Source organism: Aptenodytes forsteri, unplaced genomic scaffold (assembly GCF_000699145.1).
Source record: "Aptenodytes forsteri isolate BGI_AS27 unplaced genomic scaffold, ASM69914v1 Scaffold249, whole genome shotgun sequence".
NCBI classification, from domain to species: domain Eukaryota; kingdom Metazoa; phylum Chordata; class Aves; order Sphenisciformes; family Spheniscidae; genus Aptenodytes; species Aptenodytes forsteri.
In genome coordinates, this window is record NW_008796188.1 from 2,537,833 (window position 1) to 2,554,092 (window position 16,260).

At 40.6% G+C, this 16,260-nt stretch overlaps 1 protein-coding gene across 1 annotated transcript in view; it reads left to right on the forward strand.

Moving 5' to 3' along the window:
• Positions 1-663: 663 nt before the first annotated feature.
• The window catches only part of MAP3K3 (mitogen-activated protein kinase kinase kinase 3), a 36,879-nt gene continuing 21,282 nt past the window's right edge, over positions 664-16,260 (forward strand). The window contains exons 1-6 of the mRNA XM_009287893.2: positions 664-784; positions 1,152-1,241; positions 4,324-4,364; positions 8,476-8,575; positions 9,784-9,897; positions 13,362-13,482. Of these exons, the coding sequence (XP_009286168.1) occupies positions 689-784; positions 1,152-1,241; positions 4,324-4,364; positions 8,476-8,575; positions 9,784-9,897; positions 13,362-13,482 (562 nt within the window). The 5' untranslated portion in view covers positions 664-688. The remainder of the gene's footprint in view (positions 785-1,151; positions 1,242-4,323; positions 4,365-8,475; positions 8,576-9,783; positions 9,898-13,361; positions 13,483-16,260) is intronic.

Genomic DNA, 16,260 nt, shown 5'->3' on the forward strand with positions numbered 1-16,260 from the left:
CTGCGTTATACTCTGCCAGCAGACATTGTTCTTAATGCTGCACGATTTGAATCTGTTGAGTAGATCTTGAAGTCTCATAAAATGGTTTGAACTTTGTTCCCTCAGCTTGTTTTGGGGGAAGAGAGGAATGTGTTGGGGAAATCAGTGCAAGTGGATTTGTATTCAGAGATATTCTAAGATGACTCTTTGTCCAGATTTTCATTTTTCTTTCTATTGGCCGGGGTTTGTTCCGCTAGTGAGCAAGAATTCTAAGTTAACAGGATATAAAATTGGAAAGAACAGATTCTTACCAGGTTTTCCTTGGCAGAAGCACATCAGTTTGCCCTTCCTAAATGACCTATGATGATCTAGCAAATCTGTCCAAGTTGTACTGATTGTTGTGAAGCTGTTTTAACAGAACTAGGGGCTGGGGATATTTATTCTGAACCTTACTATGGCCAGATCCTTTTGTGACATTGGACAAGCGACTTGAAATTTATCTGTTTACTACTTCGTGATATTTAGATTAAGTTTGGGCTTTTTCTGACTAAATGGAATTACAGTATTTTTGCAAAGATCCTAGAAAGGATCGTCTTTCTATGAGCCAGCAGAAAACAAGTGCAGAAGTGTTATGGTTGATACTCACCCAGGCAACTTACTGCTAAAATTCTTGTGCATCACAGATGAACAAGAGGCCTTGAAATCCATCATGAAGGACCTGGTAGCACTCCAGATGAGCCGACGTCACAGACTGACTGGATATGATACCATGAAGAATAAAGACACTGCTCACTCCAACAAACAGGTAATAAGCTATTTAGCGAGTACTTGAAATCATTACCTGGAGACAGAAGGGACAGAGTAGGTTGACAGGGGGTCTCCTGCCTCTGTTCTGTCTTGTGCTGCTTCAGCAGTCAGACGCACAGGTGGATTAGCTCCCTGCTCTTGCTCAGGCTGTGGTGCCAACATGGTAGCTTTGTATTTACTTACCTCTATCGACTAGGGAGGATGCAGTTTTGATAATTTGCAACATCTTGGTATTCTGCCTTCCTCCCCCGCATGTTTTTGATGGGGTTTGGTCTGTGTAGATTAGCTAAAAAGTTTACCGAGTGGTTTTCTGGTTTCACAGTCGCATTACCATTTTTTTTTAAATGACTTTATTATTTTTAAAGAAAAAACACAATGCCAGCAGTCCACCCCTCTTGGGCAGCCCTGCAATAACAAACCAGTGTGCCTCTGCAGTGGAAGAAAAAAAAATTCCGGTAAGAAAACTGGCTTCCTATTCAATGTTAGCAATTATAAATTAGGAGCATGTTTTAAAGTTGTGTGCAGTGACCTTTATAGAATTCATTTAAGCAGGTGTGGGGGGCCAGGAAAGCTTTTCTTTACTGACTCTGTCATGATGTAGCAGTATGATGCACTTTTCATTGTAATGGAAGTAATACTTAAATTCAAAGGGAAGCAGGGAACTGAGAAGCGTAATGATGAAAAGGAAACAAGTATTTCCATCTCTGATGCAAAAGAAGGCCCCTGCAGTTTAAAACTGCATAAAGCAGTCTGTCGGATAATGAACTAATGCTGGTGTCATCTTCATACGATTCAGACTGCATGTGAATACAGAACCAAGATCTCGATAAAAGGTAGTCAAACTGAAGTTGATCCAAGAACAGTGAAGGGGATTGTCTGAAAGGACTGGCTTTAGTGAAGCTGTAATAAACCTTGCTTCACTGAAAAAGGAAACAGCTATTTACAGGTGTCTGAATAGAGGCAGCGTCCTTAACAGGGAGGATTGTCTGGAGTTACTCAGTCATATGTCACATGAAGATGGGAATGAAACTAACCCTTATTTGGGTATGGGGATGTGAAGTCCATTTTCTAAAAGAAATACTTCTCCCAAGGTAATAAGTGGCAGGGTCAATACTTTAAAACATCTCTAGGTCCATTTTACATTGCTAGAGACTTTTTTTTGTAGAGAAAACTATTGCATTGACTTTCTGGTAGAAAGAAAGGACAGAGTAATATCACTCTGTCAGTGATGTTATGATATGATATGCTGCATATCGTTTGAATGAAATACTTGAATGCAAAAGCAACAATTTCAGTCAAGAATTCTGTGTCCATTACTGTCTTAAAAAATTAAATCGTTACTTAACAGTTAGACGAACGTTAACGGGAGATGTTGCCTATATCAGTAAAGTAACTCCAGTTATATCCTTATTACAGGCTTAAGCTTTTTGGAGCAGGCTTTAAAGTTCATGTCTGTCTCTTATGCTTTGTCTGCTCATAATCTGCTTGTTCAGCTGGGATGTGGGATTTCCTTGAATGTGCTGGACAAATCCATAGATGGAGTAGTACAAAATCCTTTCCAAATCACTTTGAAACGTAAATTCAGAGATGTCTTAAATCAAGATCTGTAATCGTTATTTATGATACCGCATCACAGAACTGGAACGCTAAAGCACCAAACTTGGATTTGCTTTCTTACTCATCTCTTAGGACAGTTTGTGAGCTGCTCTAAAAAGTGGTTTATATAGGTGATAGGTTCACTGCTTTCAAAGGAAACGAAAAGCACTAGAAGTTTAACTCCTCTAGGTTCTCTCTGAAATTTAAACACTAAGATCACTTTAAAATACCTTTCCTTAGATCTTTGAAAAATAGACACAAGTGGCCAGTGTCTGATCCTTTTGGAAAAATCATCAGGAGATAGATGCCAAATTCCCCCCCCACCCTTCCCTTTGTTACAAATTACAGGTTTGAAAGCATGCGATGCTGTTGAGAAAGGTATTTTAGTTTGCTTAGGTACCAGTAAGTTGAAGAAAGGTTTCCAAAGAGCCCTGAAGATCTTCTAGTGTTGTCTGATTTTAACTAGCGAGAGCTGTTTCATGACCTAAAACGCATCTTGAGGTCAGAAATTTAATCTGAAAAATTACTTTCATTCAATTTAATCCAAACAGTCCTGTTTAGTTCCCTTAGACTGGGTTACTTAGAACAGTATGGCCTTCCTCTCCTGAAAATCCCTAATGTAAAGGGATCACTCCTCCATCCATTATGCCTAAGAAACAACTGTTTCATCGGTAGCTGGCTGGTGGACATCTTTTATAGCTTATTATTCCTATGGTGTGTGTTGCATTTTTCCTTTACTGTTCAATTAAAATGAGTTCTCTAGAATTTGCCTCATTTTGGTGTCATTCTAGAGTAAGTTCTTTCTCTTCCCACATCTGAGAAAACGCCTTTGGTAAAGTTACGTATAATTACCCACCTGCAGATGATTGTGGCTCTGATGGGGAAGCTCATTTGTCATGATCAATTCTGTACCTACAGTATTGCTGCAGGAATACTGTGTACTCGCAGTGATTGCATGGGTCCCTTTGAACTGCATTCTTGACCACTAGGCCTGCCAGATACTTCCTCTAGCTAAAGAGCATTTCCTGGCCACATTTTTTTGAAGTTCCTAGATGTATGATTGCCTATTGTCTAAAGCTTTCACAGATGGCTTAATCTATTCCAATCACATAAATTGTGCAGCAGAAATTATGGAGTCTTATCAGAGCAGATTTTTCCCTTTTATTTTTATCTTTGTGACCTAAATTGGGATTTGAACTTTGATCTCCAGAGTTGAAAGTTCGGCATGTTGACTCTTCCGTGCCACATAACATCTTCTGAGTTTACAGTGAAATGCACAGGTTGCGCGGTCAGTGCTTTCAACCATCTGCCAGATCTGGATGATGACCCCTTGGCACTTTAAAAGATGACACATAGTTAACTTGTTTGTAACTTCATAGTCTGAGTTCCAGGGGCTGCATTTTTGCAAAAGCGGAGATTTAGTCTGTGTCTTAAGAATAAAGAATGTAGCGTGTTCCCTGTATCTCTCTCTTTTTTTGCCATAGAAGAAAACACACTTGCTTTGAGAATGCACAAAGAAAATCAGCTTCAGTTCAGATGAATACGCAGTCGGACTCAATTTCAGATTTTTGCCATGCGATGTTAAAGATGGATTAATTTTCCTTCAAGTATATTTCAGTGTCCTCTGTTTAAGTGACAACTAATAAAAATTACAACTTATTTTTTACCCCTTTCCTTCTCTTTCTCCTTTAGCAATTTCTCCATTCCTCATGGTGCTGTGTTCATGTGTCAGCCACTTGTTGTCCGCAGTCTGCTTCAGCTTCCGTGGAGAAAGTTATCAGACTTGTGTTCTGGTTAGCCTCTTGAGGAGTTGATGCCTGCTGCAATCACAAATTGACCTGCTTTGTGTTTGGGCCTTAAAATCATGATATGATCCGTCTGTATGCTTTTATGTATGCCAGAGTTTCACTGTGAACTAACCTTTTGTTCTTTCTTCTGCAGAACGATGTAAGGATAAAGTTTGAACATAACGGGGAAAGACGGTAAGCCTGTCTTCGCTACTTTGATTCTTTGGTTAGTAGAATAATTCAGTCATCAGTAACTTCGGTTAAATGTTTTGTTGGCTTCATTTTCCTTGTTCCTGAATGAAAAACACACTGTAAAGGCAACAGCAAACAGGTCATACACAACTTAGTTATCTTTAAAAATCAGTGTGTCATATAACACTTTCCTTTGATTTATTTTCATGGTATCTATTTGTAAATGAATTGCAGTAATATTAAAAAAAGCTGTCCAGCCTGAAATAAATTCAGCCCGATAGCCTTATTTCAGATATGTTCCCTATTTGTTCCATTTAACTAAAACCAAATGAAACAGATGAAATTAGTGTCATTCTTTTCTAGTTTCTCACTTCCTGATGACCTATCACTGTCACTGTTCTCCTGTGACTGAGCAACAGATACAGCAAGGGAAGATTTTTTTCATTGGTCTAAAAGTTTCCTTGTTATTTCCTCTGATACTTAGTTTTGAGACACTTTCTTTTACAAAAAACAGAATAAACTGAATTAGCTTTTTTGGTGTTTACAGTATTGTTTCCAATGGATAAACTTGCCTAGACATTTCAAAGTAGGTCTCAAAAAGCTCCTTACCTGCCGTCTAGTTGAGAGAAACTCTCGATACTGTTACGGCTGTTCAGTGGCTGTGTGAACGTACAGAAAGGCTCCAAACTTGTTTGCAGCCTCTTTGAGGCTGCTCTTGAGCTCTCGCTGAGGGGAAAAAGGGATCTTGATGGTAGGTTCCAGTTTCCTTTTTCTGAAGAAATTAATTGGATGGTAAGCATGAATTTATATGCTGCTCTTCACAGAATGAACATCCTACGGGAATCCTTTGGTTTCTCCCATCTCAGACAGTATTTTCAACATGAAGTAGTTCACAGTTTCATGATAAAATGCAAACTTGATGTTGATAGTGCCACAGTACAAGTTGCATGTAGTGATCCTAACAGCCTATTACTAGCAAAGGTTACTGGCTGAGCTGCTTAAGCTCCTCCCCAAGTATCCTCCTTTGTCAAATTAAGGGATTTTTGTTAAAACAGAAAAGCAGAGGCATTCTTTGTTGATAAAGCAGATGGCAGAGGATCATTTGTAAAGTCTTCCTCAAAAATGTAACTGCTTCATTCACCGAAGTGGTGAATTCTGACACTAAAAAAAACCCTGACTTTTGGGCCTCAAGGAGGACCGAAGTACTATGTGGTGAATTCTGACACTAAAAAACCCTGACTTTTGGGCCTCAAGGAGAAAATTTAAAAGTGATCGTAGCTGGGATCTACTGCCGCCTTTGTCAGCCAGATCTTCTCAGCACTCTACTGTGTCACAGGCATTGTGTGGACTACGACAGAGCCACTGTGTGACATGTCACAATTTCTTGTGATACCATGTTAGGACAAGGTAACTTGGAAGCAAAATCTTGTCACCGCAGTCCTATCATCTTGCCTGTCTTCTGCCTGAGTGCATTTAAGATGGCACAGAGCTCAGGGGAGAAGAAAGGGTTTTTTTCTGAAGTAACATTAAAATGAAAAGGTTGATTGTGTGTTAGTCTAATTATGCAGTTACGCTCGCCTGAATTCCCCATTCCCGAAGTGGTATGCAGTTACAGACAGCAAGCTTGCACCGAGAATGTAAGTGTGTGTGCTTGGTTTCAGAGGAGCTGCCAGATCTAACCACAAATATTTAAGGTGGTCAGGCAGGAATGGGCTCCTTAAACCCTGCAGTCCATGATTTTGTGTTAGAAGAGTGCACAGAGTTTTTAAACTAATAGAATTTGTGGCACCTGAGAACAGCTCTGCTTTTTAATGCATTGAGTGTAGAATGGAAGCCTTTATAAGGGACTTCGGCTCAACTGAGAGCTAAATTACGTTTGTACGGTGCCAGCGTACTATAATTTCATGGATGGGTTTCTTAGTAATATGTAGAAAATGTTATTGTGGGCTGCTTTTTAACAAGGACAATTTCTAAATAGCTGAACGTTGTAGGTCTGGTAGCAAGATGAACCCTTCCTGGGAAGGGGCTAAGGAAGCCAACTAACACTAGAGCTACTTAAAACAAAAGCTGCATATCGTGAAAGGATACTGAGTGCTGGAAGCAGGCTGGATGGATGTTTTGGAAACTAAGCCTTCTATCCAAAGCACGGGTTCAGCACGAACTTGTGTGAGCTTCCCCAGAGGTGATTCGGGGTTTCACTGAGCTCAGAGAGCTGCCCCTGTGAGCAAGATAGTTCTTGAGTTTCTGTGGTCCGTTCAGGTCTTCCTATTTCTGCCCGATGGCAAAATTGTTAAGTGGTGCTAATAATCAAGCTTTTTGGGGCAGTATTTCAGCTATGCCGAAGCAGAATTGTTTCAAGGTGCAGCTATTAGAAGTTGTCTAATAGCTTTCAGAACGATGGTGGCTGTCAGCTGTGTCCCAGAGCTGTTTGTTTAACTTGCCGGTAGTGGAGATGCAGTGTGGTCTCGTGGCCCATGGAAGCAGATGGTGAGAAGTCTGGTTGCAGGAAGCCAAAGGCAAGAACAACCAACCGTCTGGGCCTTGTGCAGCAGAGAGGTGAAAAGTGGGTTTCCGAGCAGTAGACATCCTTGGTTTGCTAGGATAGTGGGTTGTAAACTGTAGTTCACATTTGAATCCTTCAGTTCTTGACCCAGGATCTTTTACTTGCTGCTTCTTCTGAAGAGGGTGAAAATCGTCCTTTTCCACGGCTGTCAAGGTAGCGACTTTCTGAGTACTTGGCAACTTCCTACAGAAGAACATTCCACCAAAATAAACAGTTTTAGATGCTTTGCTGGAACTTCATATTACTACTTTGCCTAAAGCATTAGAGTTTTTATTCCAAGGTAGGCAAAACAGTAATAAAAACCCAACAAAGAAAACCATACTATCATTTTCTGAAAATCATGCACGTGCCACAGGATTCTGCAGGGTTCCCCTAGGATGGCTGTGCCTGTTGGCATTTTGGATTTCTTGAGGCCGTTTGTGTACGTGAGTCTAAAACTCCTGCCATTCAACTGGCAAGGAAACGGCTGAGTGCTAGAACTGAGGGTTTAGTGTGTCACAAGGTCTGGGCTCAGGGAAAGTGATCAGAATAATTCACATCTGTGCATATTGTGTGTGTCCGTCGGTGAAGGTGCCCAGAGATGTGTAACATATGAAAAATACTCATAAGGGAGGAAGCGTGAGAGTATGAGACTGATCTGTCTTACATGAATATTCTGAATTATTGCAAGTCAGCTGTGCCAGTGCTATTACAGCTGAAGCAGTATTTAAGTTTTGATCTACTTGGCCTCTGTAATTAAAAAAAAGCTTTTTTTTTTTTTTTTAAATAAAGCAAGCCATGAGTGAAAAATGGTTGCACAGTTACAGTTAGATTTGACTTCGGCTCTTGAGAAAAAGCCCCTGCAGTGTTGCACGGGATTTGAAGGATAACTGCGGAGACAGTGTAGTGAGTCTGTGATTCAGATGTTTGGACATGTTTGAGCTGAGCATGCAGAGGGCTAACGTGGAGCTAATGTCACAGGCCACCTTTGGGAAAGAGGGTTTTCAGATTCCTTTGTGTCCTCCTGCTGATGCCTTCCCTCAGGAGTTCAGGACTACTTTGCTGTGGAAGTGTTTGTTGAAACCTTTCAACTGGAATGCATTTTGGAAATTTTTGGGGAGTGAGTTTTGAGTTCAGGTATTGGAGTACTTAAACCAAATACTTTTTTGTTCTTTGGGCCTTCTGCAGCTTTTAATTCAACTCTCATTGAATGTATTTGTTTGTGTTTTGTGCCTGAGGCAGTATTCTTTAAGCCAAAGTGCATAGGAGATTTGTATCCTGTTACGTGGAAGAAATTTATTCAGTAAAGGATGCTTTTCTATCCAGGGACAAAGGCATTCTATTTGAAATCTTCAGTTGAATATTGCATTTTGACAAACCATTTGGAAATGGACCAGAGATCAAGAATTCCTTGCTGAAATAATTAATATCAATTCAGATTAGAAAGGTTCACTACCTGCTTGAGGATGAAAGGGGAACATGCAAATGTGGTTTTAATGGTTCAGCCATCTAATTTGATTGCATTGTCAAGTACATCTCTGAATTCAATCAGTGATTTTTCTTTCGTTCCAGAATTATCCCATTTGTCCGTCCCGTGCGCTATGAAGACGTGCAACAGAAAGTGAAAACAGCCTTTGGCCAGCCACTGGACCTCCACTACATGAACAATGAGGTACAGAGCGTTGTTATCAGTGCTCAGAACATGTAACACACTCTCTGGATGACACCTCCTTTTCCCATCCCAAATTCTGTACCCTTCAATTTAATTTTCAGTTCCTCCCTCTAATATGAGCCATAGTTGAATCACTCTGCTCCAGAGGAAAACATGCTGATACTGACAAAACATCACACTGATGTGTGTATTGTACGAACACCAGCATCTTGCTTCCTTGTACTGGTATTGTTTGGGAGACTCTCTTGGGGAAGTAAAAAAAAAAAAGTATTTGAAGTATTTTGACTGTTGAAAGCAACTATTGCCAGCCAATATATATACAGTCTGAAGACTGCAGGCAGTCCCGATAGCAGAGTCAGTACTGTTTGTGTTTGACTGCTGACCAGCAGCAGCCATCCAGCCATTTGTAACACATTTACCTTCTGCTGGCTGCAACGCTTTCTGTTTATTGCCCCGCTGGTAGGCAAACAAGGGCAGTTAGAGAACAGGGGAGGCTCGCTGGTATGAGATGCTGTGGGCGCTGTTGTTGGTAAAAGAAAGTGACGTGGGGAATAGCATTTGTCTCTGAGGAACTGGGTAGTCCATGTTAATAATCTAAAGTATTTTGTTTGCTTTCTCCCTCTGGACACCCTGGCTTTTCCTGGGGTTTTTTTTATTGTGGTGTTGCCCTGCCACCGTTCGGGGCTGCGTCCCTAATGAGAGAGATGCAAAACCCTATTCACCAGTGGGAGTCGGACAAAAATGAAAGGGGTTCTTCAGTGTTGTTAACGTTCACGTTTTGAGATGTGAGTGGACTGTCTTAATCTTCTTTGTACTAGTCTCTATCTGAAACCCAGTTTTCACTTGATCGTTAGGTCTGGGTTCATAAGTATTCTGAGACAATGTTCTCATGAGGGAGTCAGAGACCTGTCCCTGACTTGTTCTTTGCAAACAACAAATTCAGGTAGCAATTAATATTTTTGTGGATAGTGTGTTAGAAATTTGCATAAGGTCAGCCATTTCTCTGGCATGGGAGGAAAACCTTTTTAAAAAGGACAGTAAGACAGTATTGTAATGAAAATTTGTGGAATAATTGAGCAATCAGAATTCTATCTTATATTCTGATTTTTTTTTTTCTTTTTCTAATGTTTGTTTAAATACCTATTGTGGAAGGAGACTTATTTTTTCTGTCTTTTCTAATGATTTTTTTTCTGTTCTTTATTTTGCAGCTATCTATTCCTTTGAAAAATCAAGATGACCTGGATAAAGCAGTAGATCTCTTAGACCGAAGCTCTAATGTGAAAAGCCTTAGAATATTATTGCTGTCTCAGGACAGAAACCATGTAGGTAACAACTTTTGTAACTGCAGCCAATTGAAGGTTTTTACCCTTAAGTCTCTGAAATATGATGGTAGCCTTATCTGAGAAAAACAGGAATTAGTAAAATCACTCTTCACAGACACAAATGCATATGTTTATCCTCTTTGCTTTGGCTTAGCTATAGGTATCTCTTTTTCCTTCCCCCCTGCTCCCCTCCCAGTTTCAGCAGCTGTTCAGGGACTAAACCATTGCAGCTTTTTAAGCTGTAATATGAAGGCCATTTTATATCAAGTACCCAGTGACTGTATTCAGAAAACACTTAATGAGTTTGGTTCACAGAGAACTTTTTTTTTTTACCTTTGATTAATAGCACAGTGTTGAAAGTGCATGTAATTATCTTGCCTTTAAGAAAGCACAGGTTGTCCTTGAAGACAAGCTATTGGCACTTTTTCTTCCTGGTGAGAAGCCTAAGGACAGCTCCCAATGATTTTTCAGTTCTGTAGCTTAATGCATTGAATCCAGCCTTGCTCTGTAGAAACTAAGTTGCTTTTAGCAAATAATGGTGTATTCACACCTAAGATGAGTTTGATTGTGTTTTGGTTCACTTTCCGATACCACAGGTGGCTGTGGCAGTGAGTGTCAATGTAGTTTGCAGTTTTCAGCAGAAAAAATCGTAACATGAGAAGTAAGTCTTTAAGTCAAACTCCCAAAGCTGCCTGTTTTGAACAGTGAATTGAACTGCGAGCTGAAGAGGGCAAAAAGAGTCAGAAGTTTTCCTTATTCCTGATCTGTGACTGGAGAACTTTGTTCACTAACCAATGTCTTTTTTTTCAGAATTAAGGTCATACAGCTTTTCAAGCCAAAGACCTTGATAGCTTAGATATTCTATTTGCAAATTACCAAATTCTCTTGAAGAGTGTGACACAAAAAGCTACTCTGTCTTGAAAGCTCTGTTGGTAGTAGCTTCTCCATCTTGAATGTTCATCCCTATTCAAGTTCTGCAGGCTGTGAGCTCAAACTCTTGAAATAATCACACCTGTAATTCTCGGAACTGTCAGGAGAACTTATATATGTCGTGCTATTTTTGAATTTGATAATCCATGTTAACAGAAATGCAAAGACCTTCAGGAGTGTTAACAGCCCTTTCCCAAATGACTGGATGCCAAAAGCTGGAAAGGTGTAGGAGGGGATGATGCTGTTCCTTGTCGTATGCCCTTTCCCTAAGCACTTGTTGCTGGCTGTTCTGAAGACAATACTTGGCAAGAAGGCCTTTGGTCTGACCTAGCGTACTCAGACTTTGTTCTGCGTTGTCAGGAAATAGTCTGTAAAAGGTGGCCTCAACTTTTGGTATGACACAGTAAAACAGTCCTCTTTTACAGCCCTCTCTTAATTTCAGTGTCTTCAGACTGCAAATCAGATGTTAAATGATACTATCTGAACTTTACCTAAGCCACCTACAGTAAACACTTAGCAAATCTCATCCCTACACCAGCCAGTAGCCAGTACTGTGGTGTTGTCCTTTTATTAGCTGTTTTTTCCTCTTTTGCTCAAAGCAGAAACAAACAGCGAAGTCTTCAGTAAGTGCCACTGTTTCCCCCCTCTCCTCCGACTTCCTCTTCAGCCCTGAGTTGCCTGGCAGGAGAGCCCTACATGTGATAAAGCAAAAGCCCACAAGTCTGAAGGAGGTTTCTTGGCTGCATGATCTCATCCCACTGAGGGAGCGGGAAGCATTATTTTTCCTGAAGTACAGGATGCAGATTTTGTTTTGGTTGTGCTCTTTTCTTTTTCTGGGGATGGAAAGGTAATGCCGTGACTTTGGCACAAATATGTATATAAAACAAATTAACTTTACAGCAGTAGCAGTGTGACTAGTACTGAGAGCCTGTGTTTGTGAATAGCGTTTATATTAATTTTCTTGTGCCTCTTTCTGTGGCTCACTTGTGCTTTCTTTCATCAAGCAACTCACTTCTGTTGTCAGTCCTTTGTGTTTAGAAACTAATGGGAAGAACTGGTTAAGTTGAACACCTAGAGTACTAAAGCTAGACTGCCCACATGAATGGTGTGACCTCTGCACCCTTTATTCAGCTCCCATGAATCTATTCATGGTAGAATTTATGTAATTTAAATCAGGCTCCCTCCTTACTCTGTGCAAGGGTAAGCGCTTATTAAATGAGAAGGTATTCTTTACTTTTTTGATTGTGTGGCCTCACACCTTGTTGGCCAGTCATATTCAAATAATTTTCAGAAGACAGAATTCATTTCCTTGGGGTCTCTTTGGTTATGTTCATCTCAATAAAATAAGTGCTTTACAAGCATTAGTTAAATTCTGTAACACACGAGAGGAAGGGACTATTGCATCCTCTTGTAAAACTAGGTACTTTGGGACAAGAAGATTAAAATTGAGATTGTCCACTAGTATTGAGCACCTGCTTTGACATGCATAGGATCTCATTTGCTTGGGGGAGGTTGGATGTTCACGGTATTTCATATGTTCAGACCTTAGTGCACCATCCTCAGATTGTTGGTGTCCTGTTCAGTCCTGTGTTAAGAGCCCGTGTTCCCTGTGTCATCCATGGAAAGAGCACAGAGGTGTTAGCTGCCTGAAGCTGCAGTCTAAGTATTTCCAAGTGAGCATCCTCTGGAGTCTGAAGTGGCCTTGCAGTTTCTCGTGGCAGAGCTGTGATTAACTGCTGCACAAGGAGGGCAGCAGTTCTCCTGGGCAGCATCCTACTGCCCTGAATTGCAAAACCATCCTGCTGTTCCTCTTCCCACAAAGCGCACTGGAGCTACCCCGTCCATCTTTCTCAACAAATCGGGGAGAAGTCCTTTGACATGTCTCCTGTCATTCCTCTTCCTACTTTGAATGAGATGAAGGCACTGTGGAAAAATGATCTTTAATCAGGTTATGTCTGTAAGTTCAGGGAAGGATGGATAAAAGCAACACAGGCAGCGTTCATCTTGGTATCTCCAAACTCTTTGTGCTCTTAAACTCTCTAGAATTTATTTTCACTTAGATGGTCTGAAGTGTCAGTTTACTTTTTAAAGATTGTGGGGAGTCAAGTTGCTATCTTAACTGCTTCTGAAAGAGTGCAAGAGACGTAATTTATCTCTGCTGGCCAAGATGGCTGATGGAAATTGTAGGTTCTTCCACGGTCTGGTCTCAGTGAGTGGTATGAGCCCCTTCTTGTTGGTTTCATAGGTGGCTGCTAATGGAAGACAAACGTTGAGACTTGTAAATCCTGCATTCAATTTGAGGCTGGAGGGTAGCATGCTCTAGTTGTTCGACTCCTGTTTTACACCAGAATTGTGAAGCTTGCTCTTTCGCTGCCTTTATTGTTTGTGTTCTGTGAAGTTAATAAAATCGCAGGCTCTAGAGCTGTTTCTCAGCTACTTTTCTTGCTACTAAACATAATATTTTTGAAACTGTGGCTAGACTGCTCGAGCTCCTCAGTCTCATTTTATTTTATTTTTTTCATTTTACCCAACAGACCAGTTCTTCACCCCATTCTGGACTGCCCAAACAAGTCAGGATTAAAACTTCTCAGTCTGTGGGGGATGTGAACACACCCTATCAGCAGCCAGAACCCAGAAGTAGGCATCTGTCTGTCAGTGAGTATTTTTGCCACTTCTGCTTGTCTTTGTTTTGTGAAAGGTATCTTTTGGGCACTAGTGTTTATGGTATAGTGTTTATGAAAGCCATGAGAAATTGAAAGGTTATTCTAGGACAGGGCAGTTCACTTTCAAAAGCTTTTAATATGTTTACAATAGAATGTTTCAAAGTTCCTTACTAAGTTGTTGAACAGCTGAGGAGCTGCTAAAGGAGATGTCCTAAAGCCAGATTCATTGAGGTTAGAAATTTGGAAAGCTTACGTGAGTCCGTTAAGCTTTTTATTTATATTGGCAATTTCAGTTCATGAAACCTAGATTTGATTTATTTTTTTTATGTTGGGCTTTGGAATCTGTCCTCACTCCTGTAATCAAGCATTTTACTAGTAGCACAGGAATTGCCACTGCATATCTAACCAGCACCCTACGTACTGAGTTCCCTAACCTTTCACTCCATAATTACCAGATGAGTAGAGCACAAGGCTAATACCATAGGTGACTGGCACAGCTGCACAAAAGATAATAAGAAAAGTCAGAGTAATATGTACCTTTGTCTCATTTCCTTTGTGTTTCTGTCAGCTTAGTGAACTCGTGTTTAGTGGAAAGGTCCACGTAAGACTCCTGTAATTTTAATGACTTCTATCTGGTAGATTTGTCTGGGTTGTCCCAATTTCTGTTTTACAACCCCCTGTATAACTATGCAGTGCTATTCAAATCTGTCGTTGAAGGGTGCTCAAAGCTGTTAACTTTTTATATGAAAAACTAAAACATCTGAATCTGCTTCAAAGACTTTTGGGTCCAAAAAGAAAGTCTGTGGTTTAGAATCTGGCTCTTTGGTGTGAAATTCAGTGAGCAGTGAAAGAACGGGAAGAAGGTGAGCAGTAATAGGGATCTGCAGTATGAAGACTAGAGCCTAGCATGGTGTTCTGTGTTAAATGACTTTTGCTTTAGAAGTGATAAAAGCTAAATTTTGCTGGAAACAGAAGCAGAGGATGGCTGTGTTTGTTACAACAGCTATTTTAGGGCTTGTCAGACCTAATGCTTCAGATGACAGGTGCTGCAAATCACAAGGGCAGTATTAGGAGCTGGGAATGTCAGAGTTGTTTTGTTTCCAAGTTCTAAACCAGCTCCCTCTGTGGAAGAGGAGTGCTACTGTTTCATTAACAGTGTAAACTTGAGGCATAATCATTACAGGATTTTAGATTGGTATTTGCAATGCAATCTTAGTGTCAAATAATAAATCCGATTAAACTAGAACAGACAGTCTCCATAATGGGGGGTTTAAACCGGAGTCAGATCCATTCTGTTCTGACCAAAGATAATTGGGAGAGTAAGCTCAGTAGAGAAGGACTTGAGAACTAGACCAGTAGTTCTCAATACTAGACTTGTCTAGCAAACCTGTTTGTATCCTGTCTAGAGTCTGCTGATCCCCTTTTGTACTGTTTGCTTTTATGAAGTAGCAAACAAAGAAGTGCTGAAAGCTTGTGAAGTACGTGGCTGAAACTGGGACAAAAAGAGTTTTCCCATCCTTTCTAGTTTGAAGTTAATATGCATAAAAAGAGCAACATTCCTAGGTCCTATGAAGAAGGCAGCAGTATCCATGCATGTCTGAACACCACGTTTCTTTTTTCACAGACAAATTCAATGCCAACAATATTTTATTTAAAAAAAATATCTTTCTCCTTTATTGGCATTTGAAGGTATCCAAATAATGATGCCAAAGCTAACAGACTGTACCGAGTGTCTGTCGTGGGTAAACTGTATAGTAATAAGGGGCCCCTTCTGTATCCCAGTTGTACAGACTCTTTCCTCTTATCCCAGCTTGTGGATGCTTTCTGATTAGCCTGTCATTCATCAATCAAGAAAGCACTGGTTTTATTTTCTGAACATGTCAAAGTACCAGACTGTTAAATTGTTAAGAGGTCCAGAAGAGTTCCAGTTCTGTCAGAGGTCTGATGGCAATAGCTCAGTCTTGAATCAATTCTTTCTTCCTTCTCTTCTCCTATCTCTGATTTGGAAAAGGAATGTACCCCTGTTTCCTAGCTTTTCAGGCATAGAGACTTTCCTATTCATACCACATCATGCAATAAAAGTCGAAAGCAGCATTCAACAAAAGTTGTTTGCATGCAGGAGATATCTGTGTAGTTCCTGTCTTCTAAAGTGGATGGGCCTCAAGCCTGCTGTCACCAATTCAGAAGTTTGGAAGTAAAGATAACTTTTATTTAAAAAAAAAAAAAAAAAAAGTTGCTAAGCATTCTGGCAGCACTTGTGTTTTTTCCACTCACTTCCTTTGATATACATTGATTTAGTGCCGACTTCCTTTTCCTGCCCAGTGATGGTGGCCTTTCCACAATAGCGGCTGGGCCGATGCCAGCAGGACTTGGGCTCCCTTTGGCCAGCCATGGCATTGTATCGGAAAGAGTGAAAGTGTGCTCCCGTGACTCAGTGCAGCCCCAAAGCACGCTCTCTTGTTTATCTCCACGCCAGTTGGCTTGTAATGTCACGTGAGCCCTGCAGAGCTAGGGTAGCTCTAAGCAATAGATTACTTTTTTGCATGTAGTTCACCCCCCCATGCCCTCTAAGCCATGCCAGCATTGGGTTTTCTTTTCCTTCTGCAGTCCTCTGGAAGGTGTGTGCGCTGGTTTTCAGTTAGCTTCTGCCAATGTTTGCCTTCACTCTTTATTACAATAACTTCTGTAGAAAATATTTTCCTTGGGAGAGTATTTGCTGATCTTCACCCATCTTTCATAGCACCTGAGTACACACAGTTAATTAAAGACA